This window comes from Theobroma cacao, chromosome 5 (assembly GCF_053813885.1).
Source record: "Theobroma cacao isolate CCN51 chromosome 5, ASM5381388v1, whole genome shotgun sequence".
Taxonomy (NCBI): domain Eukaryota; kingdom Viridiplantae; phylum Streptophyta; class Magnoliopsida; order Malvales; family Malvaceae; genus Theobroma; species Theobroma cacao.
Window position 1 is genome coordinate 38,557,744 of NC_142643.1, and position 17,628 is coordinate 38,575,371.

Sequence of the window (17,628 nt, forward strand, 5' to 3'; positions counted from 1 at the left end):
TTTATAACTGTTGATAGCAACAATGATTCATTGCTTATCTTCTTCAACTTCCTACTTAGAACCCAAAAAGTTAGCATAGTCCAAAAAATAAACTACACCATGCATCAATCCACAGGAAGTTTCCATGCATGTCTTGGTAGTATTGGGCCAAGGGGATAGTGAACAAAGATTTAGGAAGATAATATACAGATTTTTTTTTCTCCTAAAATTGATAAGAAAGGATTTGGCATATAAGCTCTGGCTAGAAAAAGTGCTTTTATCTCAGTACTATTTATTTGGTCTAAGGAGTAAACCATTTTCAGTGGTTTCTGCTCGTGTTTTATCGTAAGATTGGATTCAAACTGAGCTGTTTAAAGTACCCTATCCTCCATGGTTAGGTAGCTATTTTAAAAAGAAAAAAAAAATAACTAAGATGTTTAAAGATTGCCTAATTAGCATGCTTTTAGAGGAAAAGAACCATTTGTTGCAGCCAATGTCATTATTTATGTTTACCCAGTCAATAACCATTTGATTTCAATAATTTTGGATATATGGTGGCTGGTACTTTTCATTTATATGCAGGTCTCAAGGTGGAAACAAACATTGTGCTGGCAACAAACATTATGGATTATTTTCATTTCACCAACATTAAATATCTGATTTTGCATTCGCAGCAAGATCCAATTAGTCTGAAAACTCAAGGAAAATTAGGTTGCTTAAGAGCTAGAATTTGACTTTATTCTATTGTCAGTGAACAGCAGCTTATCACTCACTTCACACTGCAAGCTAAATCTATTTAGGTACTAACCAGTTTATTGTAGAAAAACATATTTCACATGAAAAGAAAAATAAAACATTTTACTGCATCAAACCATTAAAGTTAGCTGTTCTCTGATTCCTTCTGGAGGTACTCTAAAACTGAAACTTTTTAAATGATTGTTTTTCAGAAAAATAATTTCACTGAAAATGATTGAGAATTGTAATAGCGATGGTGGCTGCCTAAAATGCTTCCATAGGTGTGCGAAACTTGATGTTAAGTCGATGAAAATGCAAGGTCAGAAAGGAGCACTTTTATTACCTAGTTGAGTTGTTTTCAATTATCTTGTGTGTTATGCCTTAATGACTCCCTTTAGAGTATTGTAGAAATGCAAGGTCAGCTGTTTTCTCCTGGTTTAGAGTATTGTAGAAATACACAAGTAATTTTATTTCTCTTTAGTTGATTTACTGTGTATACCATGAATGTCATCATTTATGATTGTTCACTATGAGATGATTTTCTTTGCAGATTGTTAGGCATGCTGAGAGTTGGAATGTCTCTGCACTGGAAGCAGTTGGTCAGATATTCACCCCTAGTTCTGGAACGCCAAATGATTGAGCATAATACATAGACCACGAGAAATCAAGTTGCTACATATGTAATTATCAGTTGCTGGTAGGATGTCCAAAGTAGAGCTTAAATTATTTCTTTTGTTTGAAATTTTGGTTAGGTACTGCTTCTTGCTCATAATTAATGGCTACCTGCCACTGTCTTTTGTTCTGATTATATATCGACCACGAGCTCTATATATTTTGCCTCTACATAAATGAAAGCTTAGCTTCATGCGATTTCCATCGGCTTTCCTTCTGTTATGCATTTTGTTTTCTAGTTAACAATGATTCATGATCTTCTACAGATGCACACCAACATGCAACAATGAGTTGCAGTTGAATATTGTGTCAGAGTACCAAATTTTACTCAAATATTCTAACAGGTAGAACCAGTTTAAAAAATAAATCTAAAGTAGTTGATAATCAATGATAATAACATTCTATTCATTTCAACTCATGAAAAAGATCTTTACAACTTGAAAGAAGAAAACAAAAAGAATCAATTCTAGACAAAAGAACAAAAGTAAAATTATTTCGATTGAATCTAGCCGAGTAAATCCTGCAAATAATAGGAATTCATCGTGGCCAATGCCTCATCTACGTCAGCAATCGGATCATTGTCGTTCATTCCCAGTAACTGCTCCATCTCCTTGAAGGGGTAATCAGCAATCTGATTGTCGTCGTTGATCTCCAATAGCTGGTCCACTTCCTTAAAAGGGTCATCATCTTTTGATACTTCCTTCTCATGTGCATACAGTAGTTGATCAACTTCATAACGCGGTAGGTTTCCGTTATTAAAAACGGTGGATGACTGAGTTTGAATCTGATTGTTGTCGTTGATCTCCAATAGCTGGTCCACCTCTTTAAAAGGGTCGTCATCTAGTAGCTGATCAACTTCAAAACTTGGTAGATTTCCATCATTGAAAACAGTAGATGACTGAATCTGAGACTGATATTCGTCTTGATGATCATAATTCTCATCTGAATGCGGCAACAATAATTTTCCGAACAACTCTTTCTCCCAAATAGAATCAGAATAGTCATCATGTGGAGAACGAGAGGTGTCTTTGATCTTGCAGATAACCCATTCTTGGAACGTGTCTCCGGGAAGACGATACTCATGCATTAACCACCTAGTTTTGGTGGCATCCTTTCGACATTTTTTCTCATCCTTGAACTCAAAAAAGTTAAGGGTTCTGACGAACCCTATTTCCTTTTGCTGCTCATCAAGGATAGGCTTCTCAGCGGTTGAAGACCTCCAATATCCACCACTGTCTCCAACTCCTAACGTTTCGTCGTAATGATGACTTTCAAGAATCCTTCTTGGTCGTTTTCCATTTGCATTCTTCTTGGAAATCCTCTGACGGTGGGTGAAGATGAATCGCTGGTTGCTTTTCAAGAAGGGAAGACCATTCCCGTTGTTAACATCAAAAAAGACACTTGGTTTGGTGGAATAGATGTCTTCAAAACCAATCACGTACTGCAAATCACCTAAACTGCTCATTGATTCACCAGAAATCAACATGGGGAGATAGTGGGAAACGATGTCTCGATCAGAAGGATCAAAAACCACGCCTAGGGAATACATTGTGAAGGTTTGATGAGAAGAGTGATAGTGTTTGTCGTTTACTTGATGCTGGAAGTAAGAGTTACAGAAGAGCAGTGATTTTATTTATTTATATAGGAAACAAAAGACTGCTTAAGAACAACGCCACTTTTTTTTTTAAAAAAAAAAAGAAATTAATCTTGGATTTTTTTTTTAAATAATTTACGCGGCAGGCATGCAGAAGCTTCTGGGATTGGTCTTCGATTAAGAGAGTTTCCTCTTATCTCCCTAAGTTGACTGCTGGCCACGTGGGGTTATTGGTCTTCTCATTCTCAGCTTCCATTCATGAAAGGCAAGCAACGCTTCTTCTTCAGCTCCAGCCAGAAGTCCAACGGGCAACTGTAGCTCCCTGGTTCACCAAGTCAAGCTCATCCTTTGATGGAAAGTTTAGTGGGACTGAGGAATTTAAATTAAGCACCGCCTAGAACCTGCCTGCATGGAAGTACTGCACTCATTACGATAGCTTCCAAGTGATTGCAGGCTTAATTTTTTTGGTTAAGGTGACAGGGTTTTTACAGATTTAACTTGGGCACTCTTGATATTAATTAATGCAACTTGATTAGTTGTTAATCCATAACAAATACTTTGCGTTTTGCCCATTATGAGAATAACTCTTTTCTTGAGTTTGTCTGTATTGCAGTATATATGCTACAGCTATGAGCTGATTTCATGTGCTTTTCGTTTTGGGTATGTAGTTAAATGCTGGTTAAAGTTCACACTAATGTTGATTTCAATTAATTAAATGCCTTATTCATGTCTATGTGCGATAGACTTTCCTTGCTCGGAATTGCATTTTTGCAATCACTTAGTTCTCAGGGTCAGTATTAGCTTCTTTTTGTTTCACTACATTTGCCAAATCAAATTGTGTTAATTTAATTATTCCATTAGCACTCATAATTTTTTTCCTGTATGCATGTTTTAGCTCCACTGTGTAACTGGTGTTCCAAACACAAAGATTTTGCATGTTTCTTTGGATAAATCATAGGGAATGTAGCAATTGAAACAGTCCAAGGAGCCGCTTTGGATTTTATCCTCACTCATTCACTGATTGCACAAAAATTGATGGTAAGTTAGCTAAAGCCAAAATGTATGGTATACATAATATCTAGATTAAAGAATATAAAGAAGTGGACAATTTTGAGGTATTGGTTCCTGTACTGTTGCAATCGTGTGTTGTGAATGCTTGCGTGAATATCTTAATTATTCATTTCTTCTGATGCACAGGGAGATGCTGACAAAAAGAGTTGGGCTTCCTTCCAAGAGCGGATAGCAAAGGCCCGTGAACAAGTTTTGAGGTGAGACGGCTTGCTACTGAAACTGGAAAACTTTTTTGACTTCATGTGCACCATATAACAGTTTAACAGAAGCTATCACGATTCCTGGTACTACTTGTGACTCTGCAAGCGCTTAGGTCATATAAAGTGGCTACATATATATCTTACATTTCCTTCATACAGAGAATGTCAATGTAAATGGAAGCAACATTACATGCCTATCTGCATAAGGTTTTCTTCTAATCATCATGTTTGAGATTGCAAAGAGATGAAGTTAAAAGAAGCAAAATTGAAAAAATCAAACAAATAGAGGCCGCTGACAGTATTACTACTGGAAGTCATTTATCTTCCTGCTTTGTTGCCATACATACTACGAAGTACATATCAACAACTTGTTACTGAAATAGACTTGACACAAATTGTCATTCTCTGTTTTCTCTTTCTTTAGCTTTATCCCCTTGGTATTTTCATTGATTCAAAGCCCATGCTTTAACTCACATACTTGATTTCTCATTTTTGAATGGTATTTGCTTCTTTCTTATATTAACAGGTATTGTAGGAGTGCTAGTTCTAAACCACTGTGGCCCTTGTCAGGTGGTCGCCCATCTAAGGCTGATATTGCAAGATGCAGCTATTATGGTGGTCCCTTATGTTTTGAATTTCAGGTACTTGGTAATCTTACCTTAGCAACTTTTTCTTCTCATAGAAGGCCAACCATCTATCATCAAGTTTTAAAAAGGAGAGAAAAAGCAAAGAATTAATGATCTTCAACAATCAGTCCATGGAAGGTTTCTTTTTACACATTTAATTTCATATTGTATTTCGTTCCTCCCTGAAATCTCAACTTTCCAACTAAAAGCAAAATCTCTATTCTGTGTTCTACTGCAGCTGTTCATTGAAGTTTTTGTTTAATTTTGTTTTTCAGATCTTGCCTCAGTTGGTTTATTTCTTTGGTGTGAAGGATGAAGATCATTCTCTTGACTGGGCAACTATCGCGGTGTATACATGTGAAGCCTCTTGTGAAGGTATTGGTTACAAAGAGGAATTTGCTTGGGTACAACTAAGTCCATCAACTAATTTCCCTTGATTATTTGTCTTGTTCCTTTTCTTTTCTTTCTATTTTCTTGTTTTCCTCTTTATAATGTTGGGGTTTGGGTTATGTTGAGAGAAAAGTTGTAACTAGTTTTCTTATCATGAGAGAAATTATGCTTTTTTGAGCTTGAGTTTCTGTCTTGAGGCATTTTATTTTCGTTCTTTTAAGATGTGCAATTGGTGTTCCAAACAGTATTCTCCCTTTATTGGGAGACAAGATTTTGCATCTTTCTTGGGATAAATCATAGGGAATGCAGAGAATATTTAAATAGTCCAAGGAGCCCTATTGGATTTTATCTTCACTCATTCACTGATATTGAGGGAGACACTATATAATTGAAGTTTAGTCCTGATTGCATAAAAATTGATGGTAAGTTGGCTACAGCCAAATTGTATGGTATATATGATTTTTAGATTAAAGAATATAATAATATCTTCAAAGTTTTGTGTCTTGTATATTTACCCTTGTGTAGTGTTTTAGGCACTTTGTTTATATTTTGGTTGAAATAAAGCACTCTTTATTTTTTAAATGTACCAAAAAGTTTGAAAGTATATTCAGGATGCATAATAAGTTTGGTTATTATACCATCAAACCAAAGTAATTCCCCCTTGAAAATCCCTTAAGACTGGTTAAGGAAAGATGCACTTGTAATTTCCTTGAAACATATGTATCATTGGAGTTTATTCAACAGGATGATGTTACTTTGTAGCCTTAATTTTTGATGCATATGCTTTTAGATAATAAAATGAGAGAAAATTATGTCTCATTGAATAAACCTCAATCTTTCTCAGGAATTGACTATCGCTGCCTGTATGGTTTGGAATTGGATTCCCAGGTGGCTTCATCTAGCAGGGAACCCATTCTGCCTCAGAGTTGAGGCAACACACCAAACTTGAAACTATGGCCAGGCTTTATTTTCCCAACTAATACATTGCTGGTACAGACAGAACTATAACTGCAATTTTAATCCTCTGTTGATTAAAAGATTAGCAGGTGATTTTCATGTTAGTATGAATAAAAGAGAGCATTTTCATGTCAATATAAAGTGTCATAAATCATCCTCAACAACTGTTGAAAATAAACCTGTATGGCGGACAAAAAAATATTCGTATGGAATCATGAGGCAAGAGTGGTTAAAGGGCATACAGTCCCCAAATAAAAAGAGTTTTTCCCCTATTTCTTCATTCTCATTGAAATGAAATTCTCGACCAATAGAAATATCCCTCAATTGCACATCAATGCTCATAGATACAAGGGTATAAATTGCAATCTCCACCTATAATTATTGAACAGGCAACTCTCACGAAAAAGTAATAAAAAATCAGTTTGTTCTTTTTATTGTGACAGTCAAATTATATATTATTACTATATGTTCCGGAAAAATTAGATCTTCTTTAAAGAAAACAAGTAAACTTTTTCAAGTATGGGATTAAAAATTGAACTTTTGGTTTTGCTATCTCATCACATGCTTGAAATTAGTTAGTTGAATCAATCTGATAACAACACTGCATTATACAAATCATGCTACACTGAATCAAGTTGTAATTTCGATATTCAAACAAGTAGAATCGATTTAAGAAATAAATTTAAAATAGTTGATAATCAATGATAATAGCATTCTATTCATTTCAACTCATAGAAAAGATTTTTACAACTTGAAAGAAGAAAACAAAAACAATCAATTCTAAATAAAAAAACAAAAGCAAAATTATTTCGATTGAATCTAGTCGAGTAAGTCCGACAAATAATAGGAATTCATCGTGGCCAATGCCTCATCTACGTCAGCAATCGGATCATTGTCGTTCATTCCCAGTAACTGCTCCATCTCCTTGAAGGGGTAATCAGCAATCTGACTGTCGTCGTTGATCTCCAATAGCTGGTCCACTTCCTTAAAAGGGTCGTCATCTTTTGATATTTCCTTCTCATGTGCATACAGTAGTTGATCAACTTCATAACGTGGTAGGTTTCCGTTATTAAAAACGGTGAATGACTGAGTTTGAATCTGATTGTCGTCGTTGATCTCCAATAGCTGGTCCACCTCTTTAAAAGGGTCATCATCTAGTAGCTGATCAACTTCATAACTTGGTAGATTTCCATCATTGAAAACAGTAGATGACTGAATCTGAGACTGATATTCGTCTTGATGATGATGATTCTCATCTGAATGCGGCAACAATAATTTTCCGAACAACTCTTTCTCCCAAATAGAATCAGAATATTCATCATGTGGAGAACCAGAGGTGTCTTTGATCTTGCAGATAACCCATTCTTGGAACGTGTCCCCGGAAAGACGATACTCATGCATTAACCACCTAGTTTTGGTGGCATCCTTTCGACTTTTTTTCGCATCCTCGAACTCAAAAAAGTTAAGGGTTCTGACGAACCCTATTTCCTTTCGCTGCTCATCAAGTATAGGCTTCTCAGCGGTTGAAGATCTCCAATATCCACCACTGTCTCCAACTCCTAGCTTTTTGTCGTAATGATGACTTTCAAGAATCCTTCTAGGTCGTTTTCCATTTGCGTTCTTCTTGGAAATCCTCTGACGGTGGGTGAAGATGAATCGCTGGTTGCTTTTCAAGAAGGGAAGACCATTCCCGTTGTTCACATCAAAAAAGACACTTGGTTTGGTGGAATAGATGTCTGCAAAACCAATCACGTACTGCAAATCACCTAAACTGCTCATTGATTCACCAGAAATCAACATGGGGAGATAGTGGGAAACGATGTCTCGATCAGAAGGATCAAAAACCACGCCTAGGGAATACATTGTGAAGGTTTGATGAGAAGAGTGATACTGCTTTCCGTTTCCTTGATGCTGGCAGTAAGAGTTACAGCAGAGTAGTGATTTTATTTATTTATATAGGAAACAAAAGACTGCTTAAGAACAACGCCACTTTAAAAAAAAAAAAAAAAGAAATTAATCTTGGATTTTTTTTTTTAAAAAAATTATACGCGGCAGGCATGCAGAAGCTCCGGGGATTGGTCTTGGATTAAGGGAGTGTCCTATTATCTCCCTAAGTTGATTGCTGGCCACGTGGGGGTTATTGCTCTTCTCAGTCTCAGCTTCCATTCATGAAAGGCAAGCAACGCTTTTTCTTCAGCTCCCGCCGGAAGATTGCTGGAAAGAAGTCGAACTGGCAACTGCAGCTCCCTGGTTCACCAAGTCAAGCTCATCATTTGATTTGATGGGGAAAAATTATTCTCCGAATGTAAATTAAGCACCGCCTAGAACCTGCCTGCACAATCAGTACTGCCCTCATTACGATGGCTCCCAAGTGATTACAGACTTAATTTGTTTGGTTAAGATGAATGAGAACGTGTTTTTTATTTGTTATCCACAATTCTTTGTTTCGATATTGTAATTTATAAAGACAAAAGTGATCAGCTTATCCAACCGTCCATGGATTTTTGGAAAGCATCTAACCCTGACTGGATTTTTTTTAATTGTTTATTGGCATTTTGGGTTTAACTTTGTTGCTTTCAGTTCCTAATTTTAATTTTGTTAGGATTTTTTTTGGCATTTCATTCCTTGATAATTTTCAAACTAAATTGACTAGAAAATCATGTATATATATATATATATGTGTGTGTGTGTGTCCATGTTAATAAATTGTATATTATGATTTAGGTACGTGTAATTAGTTTTTTTTTTTTTTGTCTATGTTAGTTAGTATTAATTTATTTATATTTAAATTATTTATATATTTAATAATTAGAGGTAAAATATATTAATTTTAATATTATAATTTATAAACACAAAAGTCATAAACTTTCGATTCTTTTAATCTATAACCAAATCAACTAAACAAGTTCGATTCTTGATCAATTTGATTTATTTTTAAACTTAAATAGTATGATTAATTTTTCAAAAATTATCAATTTTATTTAATTTTCAATTATGACACACCAAATCAATCGAAAACTAATCATTTACTCACCCTTACAAAATCGTATTTATATTCCATCCCATTTTAGTTTTCAAATTTTCATTTCTTGTTCCCTAAAGCAACAAAACGGAATTAGTGCAACATGGAAGGGTTGAAACCCAATTCGTTACTTGCTTGTGTTTACCCTCGGAGATCAAGCAGACATTTTCTCTTATGTTGTGCAGACCTAGTAATATTTAGTTGGTTCATTCTACTGAAAAGGAAGACACAAAGAACATAAAATTACCATTTTTAGCATTAATACAACTATTTAAGATAGTAGAAAATAAACAATTGAAGGAGACTTAGATAGCTAATTTTTTGTCTGGATAGAGCCGAAAAAGAAGCCTCTAACTAAGACGAAAGCGAGAAGAAAAGATATCAGTATCTCATATGCGCTCCGCTGAAGGGGAATTTAATTCCCTTACTAGTTATCTGGCAGTAAACCGGTAAATTCTATATGAATCCATCTCTTGGTAAATGATATATTCACCTTACTTAGGTCATTATTGCACCATAAGCTGATTCTATTTTTGACTGGAGGATGCTTGCTTCCTCAGCTGATTGCCAGAGAGACTCACTTCAAAACTATAATTTTCTTGCGTTTTTCAGCTACATTACAACATAATTTTGGGAGAGAGTGTTTATTTTCAATACTAATCGGCTGAAAGTGAATTATGATCAAAACCTAATGAGATAACTCATTCATAATTGGAAAAAGGCAGTACTTATGGAAATCATAAGAAAGGACCGGTTAACCATGTGAAAGAAGCGAAAACGTAAATAATGAAGAAGAATACAAAAAACAAGTGAACCCGATTGTTTTCCTGCCACTGCTATAGAAACAGCACCATTTAGGTTTTCTATAATTACTATCTAACATCCAGTTACAGAAAGGTCTGACAACTTTCAGGGAAAAAAAAAAGCCAATTAAGTGAAGGGATGCAACAACTTGCATTCAAAAACGCAGTTCAACTTGGCCAAACCTGCATAAAATGATATATCATTTGGCAGAAATGTTAATTTGAGATTGTGGCTTTTGTATGCCAACATAAAATAAATGAAGTAAACTGCGACAAAGAGAGGCCACTACCTACAATTCCTTTTCTCTTCATTGTTCATACTTTTAGAGCAGCTTTGTGAACCATGGTTTCCTTGTGTATTTGATGGCAACTCTTCTCAACAAGATCCAGAAGTTTTTCCAAGTTCACAGACCACGAGTTGAGAATTTCATTGCTATCCTTTGCTACCTGGAAACAGACTATTCCCATTGGTCGGTCAATCTTTGCCACCAGTGCCTTGGACACAACCATTTCAGAAAGATGCTTCTCAGCTTCCTGCATTGCAGGGAATCAGTTCATTAATCATGATGGAAACAGCATGGTAGTATGTGAATCTTTGTTGTTTTGCATTTCAAATAAAGGCCTACTTAACCACCAACAAGATTTCTCATGAATAGAGAGAGAAATGAAAGAAAAAAAAAAAAACATAAGTAAGCAAACCTGGACAGTGAGACACAACAACTCTGCAAGTCTCTTCAAGGTAATCCTTGAGTAGTACTTTGAAACAACAAGGATATTCTGAAAAGCATCAAATAAATTGCCAGTAAGAAACAGATGAATTAATGAGTGAAAAAAATCGTATTACAGGAGTGCGGCAAATTTACATGCTCAATAATTCTCTGTCTTAAATCTTCAGCAGCTTTGTCAGCCAAAGAGCCTCCAAGCATGTTCTTCTCATTCTCAAACTCATCCCTATAAGAATCCCAAAGGGATGTCCACTGGATAACCTCCATTGTAACTAGCTGTTTCAATAGCAACCTTTGACAGAAAATTAAACAAATACAGTTATCAGATAACATAACATTTGATAAACAACCTGCCTAGTGCTTGAAATACTCATGAATACTAAATTCACCAAAGACATACTTAAACTTTGGAATCTCAGAAAGATTCTTATCCTCCAATGTGGAATTAAGAAGGCTTGACTGCATTGGATCATGTGGGGCCAGGATTAAGTACCAACAGATTTTTCTCAAGACCTGCAAGTTAAAATATACATGAGAACAGCTCAACAGAACTTGGCAAGGGTATAAATTGAGATGTGCTTTACCGGTATCCACTGGGATGGGTTTTCCCTGATGGACGGAATCTCGTATATTGCCTTATAGCAACGGCAAATTTCAAGGTAGTCATTGTTATGGAAGTAATACCTACAGAGAAAATGAAAACTCATTAGTAAGATAAATCCACTGACGTAGCAACAGAGAAGATGACATTCAAGAACTTTGCTGTCTGTTGGGTCTTTACAGCTAAATGGAGATGGTTAATATTTTCTCGTTACTTGCTTAGTTACAATGGTAAAGACTATTCAACTACAAAAGCCAAAACAAACACAAGGATTCTCAGCCTTACATCCAATAACAGACAAATCCTTCTTTGCTTTCAAGACAAACTAGGCTCTGTTCCTCAAATTTATCTCCAGAATTTAGTTTCCAAGAAAGATATAGATCTCTAGCCCAAAAACAATAGAAGATATTTTTTTCCTCATCTTGTAACATATGGATCAAACCTTCCAGCATGTAACATATCTGAAATAAAAACCACAACACTCTTTACAGAAAGAAAACATTTCCCATACACTTTTTTACAGATATCATCTTTGAAAGAAATGCCACATTAAGCAATCTAACTTGAGGTCCTTTATATTAGCAACTCATATCAGTTTGTGTAGGTCGATTCTGAATAATATCCTTTTGTGCATATTTTTATCATCAAAATCCTTACAAGCTTTGGACAGAAGAGATTTCCAACACAACCAAACCACAAATTCCAATTACTCTAATCAAACCAAGCTGAGGCATTGTTCCTTATTTTATCTCCAGGGTTAAGTTTCCAAGTGAGATATAGATCTCTAGCCCAAAATAATAGAACTCATCTTGTAAAGTAAGAACCAACCTTCCACCATCCAATACATCTGAAATAACAATCGCCTGAAAGAAAACATTCACATGCACTCTTTTACAGAAACCATCTTTGAAAGAAATGCCACATTAAACAACCTAACTTGAAGCTCTTTCAAGTAGCAACTCATATCAGTTTGCACGAACAGGTTCTGAATGAATGTCCTTTTGTGTATCATTTATCATCAGGATCCTTACAAGCTTTAGAAGAAAGATGCATGTGACTTAATTGAGATCCACTCATACATTCATCTTAAATGAAAGATCAAATTTCCAACACAAACACAAAATTCAAATTAATCTAATCAAACCAAGCTCGGGCTCAAGATAGATAAAAACTTGTTTCCATCAACTTGGAGGTATGTTGAATATACGATAAGTCAACAATACATAATAACCAAGTTGAGAATAGAGTTTCCACAGAGCAATGTCTTTTCTAAATCAAAAAACACGGATTTCCCAAACCCCACCTTCAACCCCCCTCTTCTTTAAAAGAGAAAAGAATAAGGGATCTTCACAGTAATAACCAAGTTGTGAGGTCATGTTCAGAAAGTATACATATTTTGATATTTGTGAGACTAGCTGGCCACAGATAATTTACATAAAATGATGTCATTCCAAGAGAACGATATAAATCGTATTCAAGCACCCCTAAACCTCATAATAATTATCAAACTCATTACATGGTCACAAAAGAGTTAATGAACAAACCATGGAAGTTACGGAGAAAAGGCCGGCAAATACCTTATCATTAGTTCATAGTAGATTCGCTTCAACTCCAATAGTGATGGAATATCAGCAGGAGGCTCCTCCACAACATTATCACCTTCCTTGGGTTTCTTCTTTTCCTTGGAGGTATCAGCATCAAATACTCTAGGGCTAATCTTCCTTGAAAGAATTTGAGCACGAACATAATCCTGTCGATCTAAGCAGAGGCGAACCTGCAAAGGTTAATTATTGACAAGTTGGCACAATTATTATTGGAATCTTATCTAAAAGATCCAATATTTTTGAAAATAACAGCGGTGATAAAAATAAGTTGCCCATACCTGTTCTAGAATGAAGGCAATTTTCTCAGTTTTAGCCATTGCACCAAAAGTTTCAACCTGCAGTTCAAACCAGTCAAATATGAGCAAAAGGGGAAATATGCAGAGATTCATAGAAGCAATCGACATATTGTACAGAATTCTTACTGCAACTTCCTGCATTAGATCTGCAGCTTCAGCAATAAGGCCTTGCTCTTCTTTAATCTTTGCAAGTTTCTTGATCAATCTCGCTCTCTCAATTTCAACATAAATCTACAGCAGGAAGAAGTTCATTAGACAAGACATTACAACAATAAAAAGTTTACATCACATAACCACAAAACTTAACAGCACATATTCACCTTTCCAGCAGACACACTGTTCAAGGTCTTGATGAGCTCTATACGGGTTTCAAGATCTGGTGTCTCATCAATGTATTGCATTGCTTGCTGAACCATCGCAGTTACAGCCTGCAGAAAAATAAATAGCTACATTAACAATCATAATATTGATAAAAAAAATAACCTTCTATGAATTGTTCTGACAGTAGGTAGAAATTTAAAAAGGATCTAAGAAATATTCAATTAAATGGCTTTAACAGGATGTCAACATTTCTTGCAAAACTATTTTATAATCCAAAAAGGGAGAAAAAAATTTAGGTTTAGAAGGCAAAATGCCAAGAATTAGACCTGAACTTTACTCAATTGTTCCATCAATTACATGATTCAATTTGGTTAAATTAACGTTTTTTACCTAATAATTTCATTGTATCGTATGGTTCTAACGTAAATAGCAAAAACCATTAAAATAGAAAAAGTTGTTCTGATTAACATGAGCAAGAATCATATAAATCTGAGGTCAATAATAACAGCAGCAACTATGAGGTAAATCTTAGAGGTTATAAAATGAAAATTTATTGGTTCAGATCTGTTTAATTGTGGAATATCATCACCACATCCATCCAAAGAGGTACCAAATAAAAACATTTGCCTTGGGGCTTGACTAAATTGAAAAGAAAGTAGAAGAGTTTTCTTTTTCCTTTTAAGACTCTGGGATTTTTTGTTTGCATTGCTAGATGTGGCTGAACTGGAACTGCAAAGGAAATAATGAAAATGAGCCAATAATAGTGAGCTGCAGCCACTTTACAGACAGCAAATGTCGAGAAAAACACGTGATGAGTTTTGGGGTTGCTGTGGATTGAGTCTTTTGGTTAAACTATGGAATTGTTAGTTATGCCCTAAATTTTAGCATTTAGCCAAATTTCGATATTGCTTGGATAATGGTTAAAAAAATCAAAAAACAATTAGGTTAATCATATGGGCAACAAGGAGCAAAAAAGGTCAAAATCATGATCCAAAAAGCAACATGCAAACCATACTCTAAAAAGAAAGAAATTCAAATTAAGTTTTTTCTGCAATCACATTGTTAGCAGATGCATACATAAATCTACATACAACTATAGGTGGATCCTCAAAGCAACCAAGGTAAATGTAGCTATAGTAACATTACATGGCACACAATAAGACACGATGTCTATTAATATTGAGAGAAACTTAAATAGACCACCAATTAAATGTTTCTTGCGGTACAAAGTAAGAATAGGTTTTGTAACAGGGGTGTAATTTTATAGTGTGTTGAAACTAATCAGTTGTTATTCAAATTTACTAACAAATCTAACTAGATGACATGAATGAATTTACATCAGTTAACTGGAATATGCTAAGGTGGTATCATACTAATTATAAACTAATAAAGGCTGGATAAAACAAAAAACTCAAGTGAATTTAAGCACCAGAGCAAGCCCATAAATTTCCTTAATACCATTTATCAAAAAAAAAAGTTTCCTTATTCCCATAACTGTCCAATATCAATAAGCAAAAATATATTTTCACATCAATAGATTAGAAAACAAAAAGTGTACACTCAAGCTAACAAACTAGGCGAGGAATAAACAAGGAGAGATATGTGAGAATTGAACTGTTTATGAGTTATGACTATGAGTAACTGACAAAGAATTTGTAGTCTCGATATATCACCAGCCACTAATCACAATTCTAATCATGAGTCCATCTGGAGGATATGAAGCTGCAATTGCAATTGTCTTTTTCTTTTTTTCAGCTTAACTCTACTTAATGATAAAGTTTAAAACTTTACTTGAGTTAGTAGCTCAGTCATCTACCGCAAAGAAGGCTTCTCTTCCAATAAAATGAGAGTCCTAACCGCCTACTCACTATAATCAAAAGGCAACAAAAGTTTTCTTCAATCATGCAACAACAATGAACTTTAGCTAAATGTAAATTCAAAATGCCAAACATTTCAATAGACCCACCTATCAAATAGCAATCATAAACACCAAATGAAGCATTTAAAGCAACCAAATACCAAAAATTCCAAAAAAAAAACCCGAAAAATCTCTAAAAGTGATCAGATTAGATGCACAACCGCATGCAAATAATCAAATTAGAATCAACTACAATCCCCAGTATCTTCCAAAAACCCTTAATGTCCAAATACAAAATCGGTTAAAGCGACAAATGGAATTCAGTTAAGAGGAAACGTAAAAATCTTTGTCACCTGCTTTAGTTGACCTCGTTTCTTGGACAAATTAACGATCTGTTCATTTAGAGACTTCCAATCCTTAGCTTCGAAGCAAAGCTGCAAAATGTCGGTGACCGCTTTCTTGGTTTCAGCAACATCGCCGGCGAAACGCATCTGCTTCTCAACATTAAGCAACTGCTCGATCGCCGCCTCCAGGTTTCCTTTATTACCGTCCTGTATAATTCCCATATAAAAAAGCGGTAAGAATTCGAAGAAGTAGAAATGGAGATTTCAGATCTAAACAGAGAATAGAAAAAGTTAAGTCTTACCATAGCTCCAGATAACAAAACCCTAGCAAAGAGAAAAATGAGAAGAGAAACAGAGAGTTTTCAGATTCGTTAAGTGTGGAATGAAGCAAAAAGGCAGTGGTTAAATAAGCCGGACCGCACAGACTTTGTTTAAACCGGGTTTTTTTATTGCCGTTTTCTTCCTTTCTTGTGATAAAAGAAAGATTGCATATTTCAAAGAATAAAAAAAATATAAATAATGAGAGACAGAGAGAGAGAGAGAGAGCAACTTTTTTATATTTAATTATCAATCATGATAAAAGAATGTATTTATTTAGAGATTTAAGCAAGTTATAATTAGATTATGATATTATATAAATACATGATAACACAATTAATTATTTTTATTTTAATCGTGTTGTACTATTAAATATGATTACTTCGAACTTAAACTTATTTAATTTCATATCGTGTTATAGTGTCGTATACAAAATTATTAAGTTTAAAAAAAGACAAAAGAGTCAAACGAAGAATATGAGTGGCTACATTTGAGGAAATTGAAAGGAAAGGAGAAGGAGAATAGGATCGACAAAGGCATGGAATTGGTGACACCAATCAAATAACATAAAAAAAGAGACAGATAGAAAAAGAAAGTAATGTTGTAACGCTTTAACTTATGGAAAAGGATAAAATATGATGAATAGATTGCTCAAATGAAATAGGTAAATTGATGTATGTATACGGTTAAAGAGTGATATCATATATGCATATGTGCTATGCACTATTATTGTAATTTGTGACTTGAATGTGCTGAATTTTATGAGTACATAAAACGAAGTAACATGTGCACATGAATTAGTGCAAAAGAAGCTATATGATATGAACTTTCAAGGCACAAGTATATTTAATGCCATAAAGGTTGACATTAGATGACCAAATGTGAACATGTAAATAAGTATGCTTATGTATGATAAAAGAAGGTAAAGTATGTTGCTAGGCATTAGAACATGAGATGTGAAATGCAAACATATGCACACTTAAGCCTGATTATAATAAGTATAATTTGTGCATATTGGACATGAATGAAAAATGAATGTGTGAATATATGCATGATAAGAGTGCACATGCATTGTAAAGGGAAACAGCCCGTAGTGGGATTTAGCTTGATTGAAATTAAATATCCAAAAGATTGACAAAGAATTGATTATGCTTTGATATGTATTTTGATGAGTTTAAAACTATGTTCGATGATTAAATGATGTAAGGTCAAGTGGCACTATTCTTGGCATTTAAGTTTTAAGTCTTAAGTTCCAAGGATAATAGTTGAAATCCTTAAGTTTATAATATTAAGTTTCTAAGGATAATAAGCAGAATCCTTCAAGGACAACAGACAAAATCCTTAAATTTGTGGTTCCAAAGTTAATACTCGATATCTTTGTGTTGTGGTTTTTAGTTTCCAAGGATAATGTTCAATATCCTTAAGCTGTAGCTTCTCAAGGTTAAGACTCAATATGCTTGGTTTGTGATTCTAAGTTTCCAAAGATAATAAGTAATATCTTTGAGCTATGGT

General features: G+C 34.6%; 3 protein-coding genes and 1 long non-coding RNA gene across 7 annotated transcripts; 2 read left to right on the forward strand and 2 right to left on the reverse strand.

Moving 5' to 3' along the window:
* Nucleotides 1–1,763: 1,763 nt before the first annotated feature.
* On the reverse strand, nt 1,764–8,641 carry LOC108662002 (NAC domain-containing protein 37-like). The gene is made up of 2 exons (XM_018121006.2): nt 7,206–8,641; nt 1,764–2,206 (listed from the first exon to the last, which is right to left on the reverse strand). Exons 1-2 carry the CDS (start codon nt 8,085–8,087, stop codon nt 1,892–1,894), a joined length of 1,197 nt encoding a protein of 398 aa, XP_017976495.2. The 5' UTR covers nt 8,088–8,641; the 3' UTR covers nt 1,764–1,891.
* On the forward strand, nt 3,601–4,248 carry LOC148762857 (uncharacterized). The gene is made up of 4 exons (XR_016026228.1): nt 3,601–3,640; nt 3,724–3,770; nt 3,876–4,018; nt 4,178–4,248. It is a non-coding gene; the product is annotated as an uncharacterized LOC148762857 (long non-coding RNA).
* LOC18599341 (uncharacterized) lies at nt 4,356–6,340 on the forward strand. Of its 2 annotated transcripts, XM_088806816.1 has the most exons (4): nt 4,356–4,458; nt 4,778–4,892; nt 5,153–5,252; nt 6,112–6,340. In XM_088806816.1, the coding sequence occupies exons 1-4, from the start codon at nt 4,442–4,444 to the stop codon at nt 6,195–6,197; spliced, it is 318 nt and encodes a 105-aa protein (XP_088662942.1). In that variant the 5' UTR covers nt 4,356–4,441; the 3' UTR covers nt 6,198–6,340. The 2 variants fall into 2 exon arrangements, 1 of the variants encoding a protein (XP_088662942.1); XR_016026431.1 differs by lacking the exons at nt 4,356–4,458; nt 6,112–6,340 and having other exon boundaries at nt 4,877–5,015; nt 5,153–5,455.
* Nucleotides 8,642–10,000: 1,359 nt separating the features above from the next.
* On the reverse strand, nt 10,001–16,238 carry LOC18599344 (26S proteasome non-ATPase regulatory subunit 12 homolog A). 3 transcript variants are annotated; one of them, XM_088806562.1, is made up of 12 exons: nt 16,101–16,238; nt 15,808–16,005; nt 13,596–13,703; nt 13,402–13,506; nt 13,258–13,314; nt 12,953–13,149; nt 11,359–11,458; nt 11,175–11,287; nt 10,913–11,066; nt 10,749–10,826; nt 10,344–10,583; nt 10,001–10,232 (listed from the first exon to the last, which is right to left on the reverse strand). In XM_088806562.1, exons 1-11 carry the CDS (start codon nt 16,101–16,103, stop codon nt 10,365–10,367), a joined length of 1,332 nt encoding a protein of 443 aa, XP_088662688.1. In that variant the 5' UTR covers nt 16,104–16,238; the 3' UTR covers nt 10,001–10,232; nt 10,344–10,364. The 3 variants fall into 3 exon arrangements, with proteins under 3 accessions (XP_088662688.1, XP_007029335.3, XP_007029338.3); XM_007029273.3 differs by having other exon boundaries at nt 10,340–10,583; XM_007029276.3 differs by having other exon boundaries at nt 10,001–10,583.
* Nucleotides 16,239–17,628: the final 1,390 nt, after the last annotated feature.

Coding starts and splice junctions, on each gene's coding strand:
- LOC18599341 (XM_088806816.1), top strand. Junction 4,893..5,152: donor CCTTATGTTTTGAATTTCAG/GTACTTGGTAAT, acceptor TTTGTTTTTCAG/ATCTTGCCTCAGTTGGTTTA. Junction 5,253..6,111: donor ATGTGAAGCCTCTTGTGAAG/GTATTGGTTACA, acceptor AATCTTTCTCAG/GAATTGACTATCGCTGCCTG.
- LOC108662002 (XM_018121006.2), bottom strand. CDS start 8,087: ATGTATTCCCTAGGCGTGGTTTTTGATCCTTCTGATCGAGACATCGTT. Junction 2,207..7,205: donor ATGACGACCCTTTTAAGGAA/GTGGACCAGCTA, acceptor CCTTTTAAAGAG/GTGGACCAGCTATTGGAGAT.
- LOC18599344 (XM_088806562.1), bottom strand. Junction 13,704..15,807: donor AACGAGGTCAACTAAAGCAG/GTGACAAAGATT, acceptor ATTTTTCTGCAG/GCTGTAACTGCGATGGTTCA. Junction 13,315..13,401: donor ATCTAATGCAGGAAGTTGCA/GTAAGAATTCTG, acceptor TTTGAACTGCAG/GTTGAAACTTTTGGTGCAAT.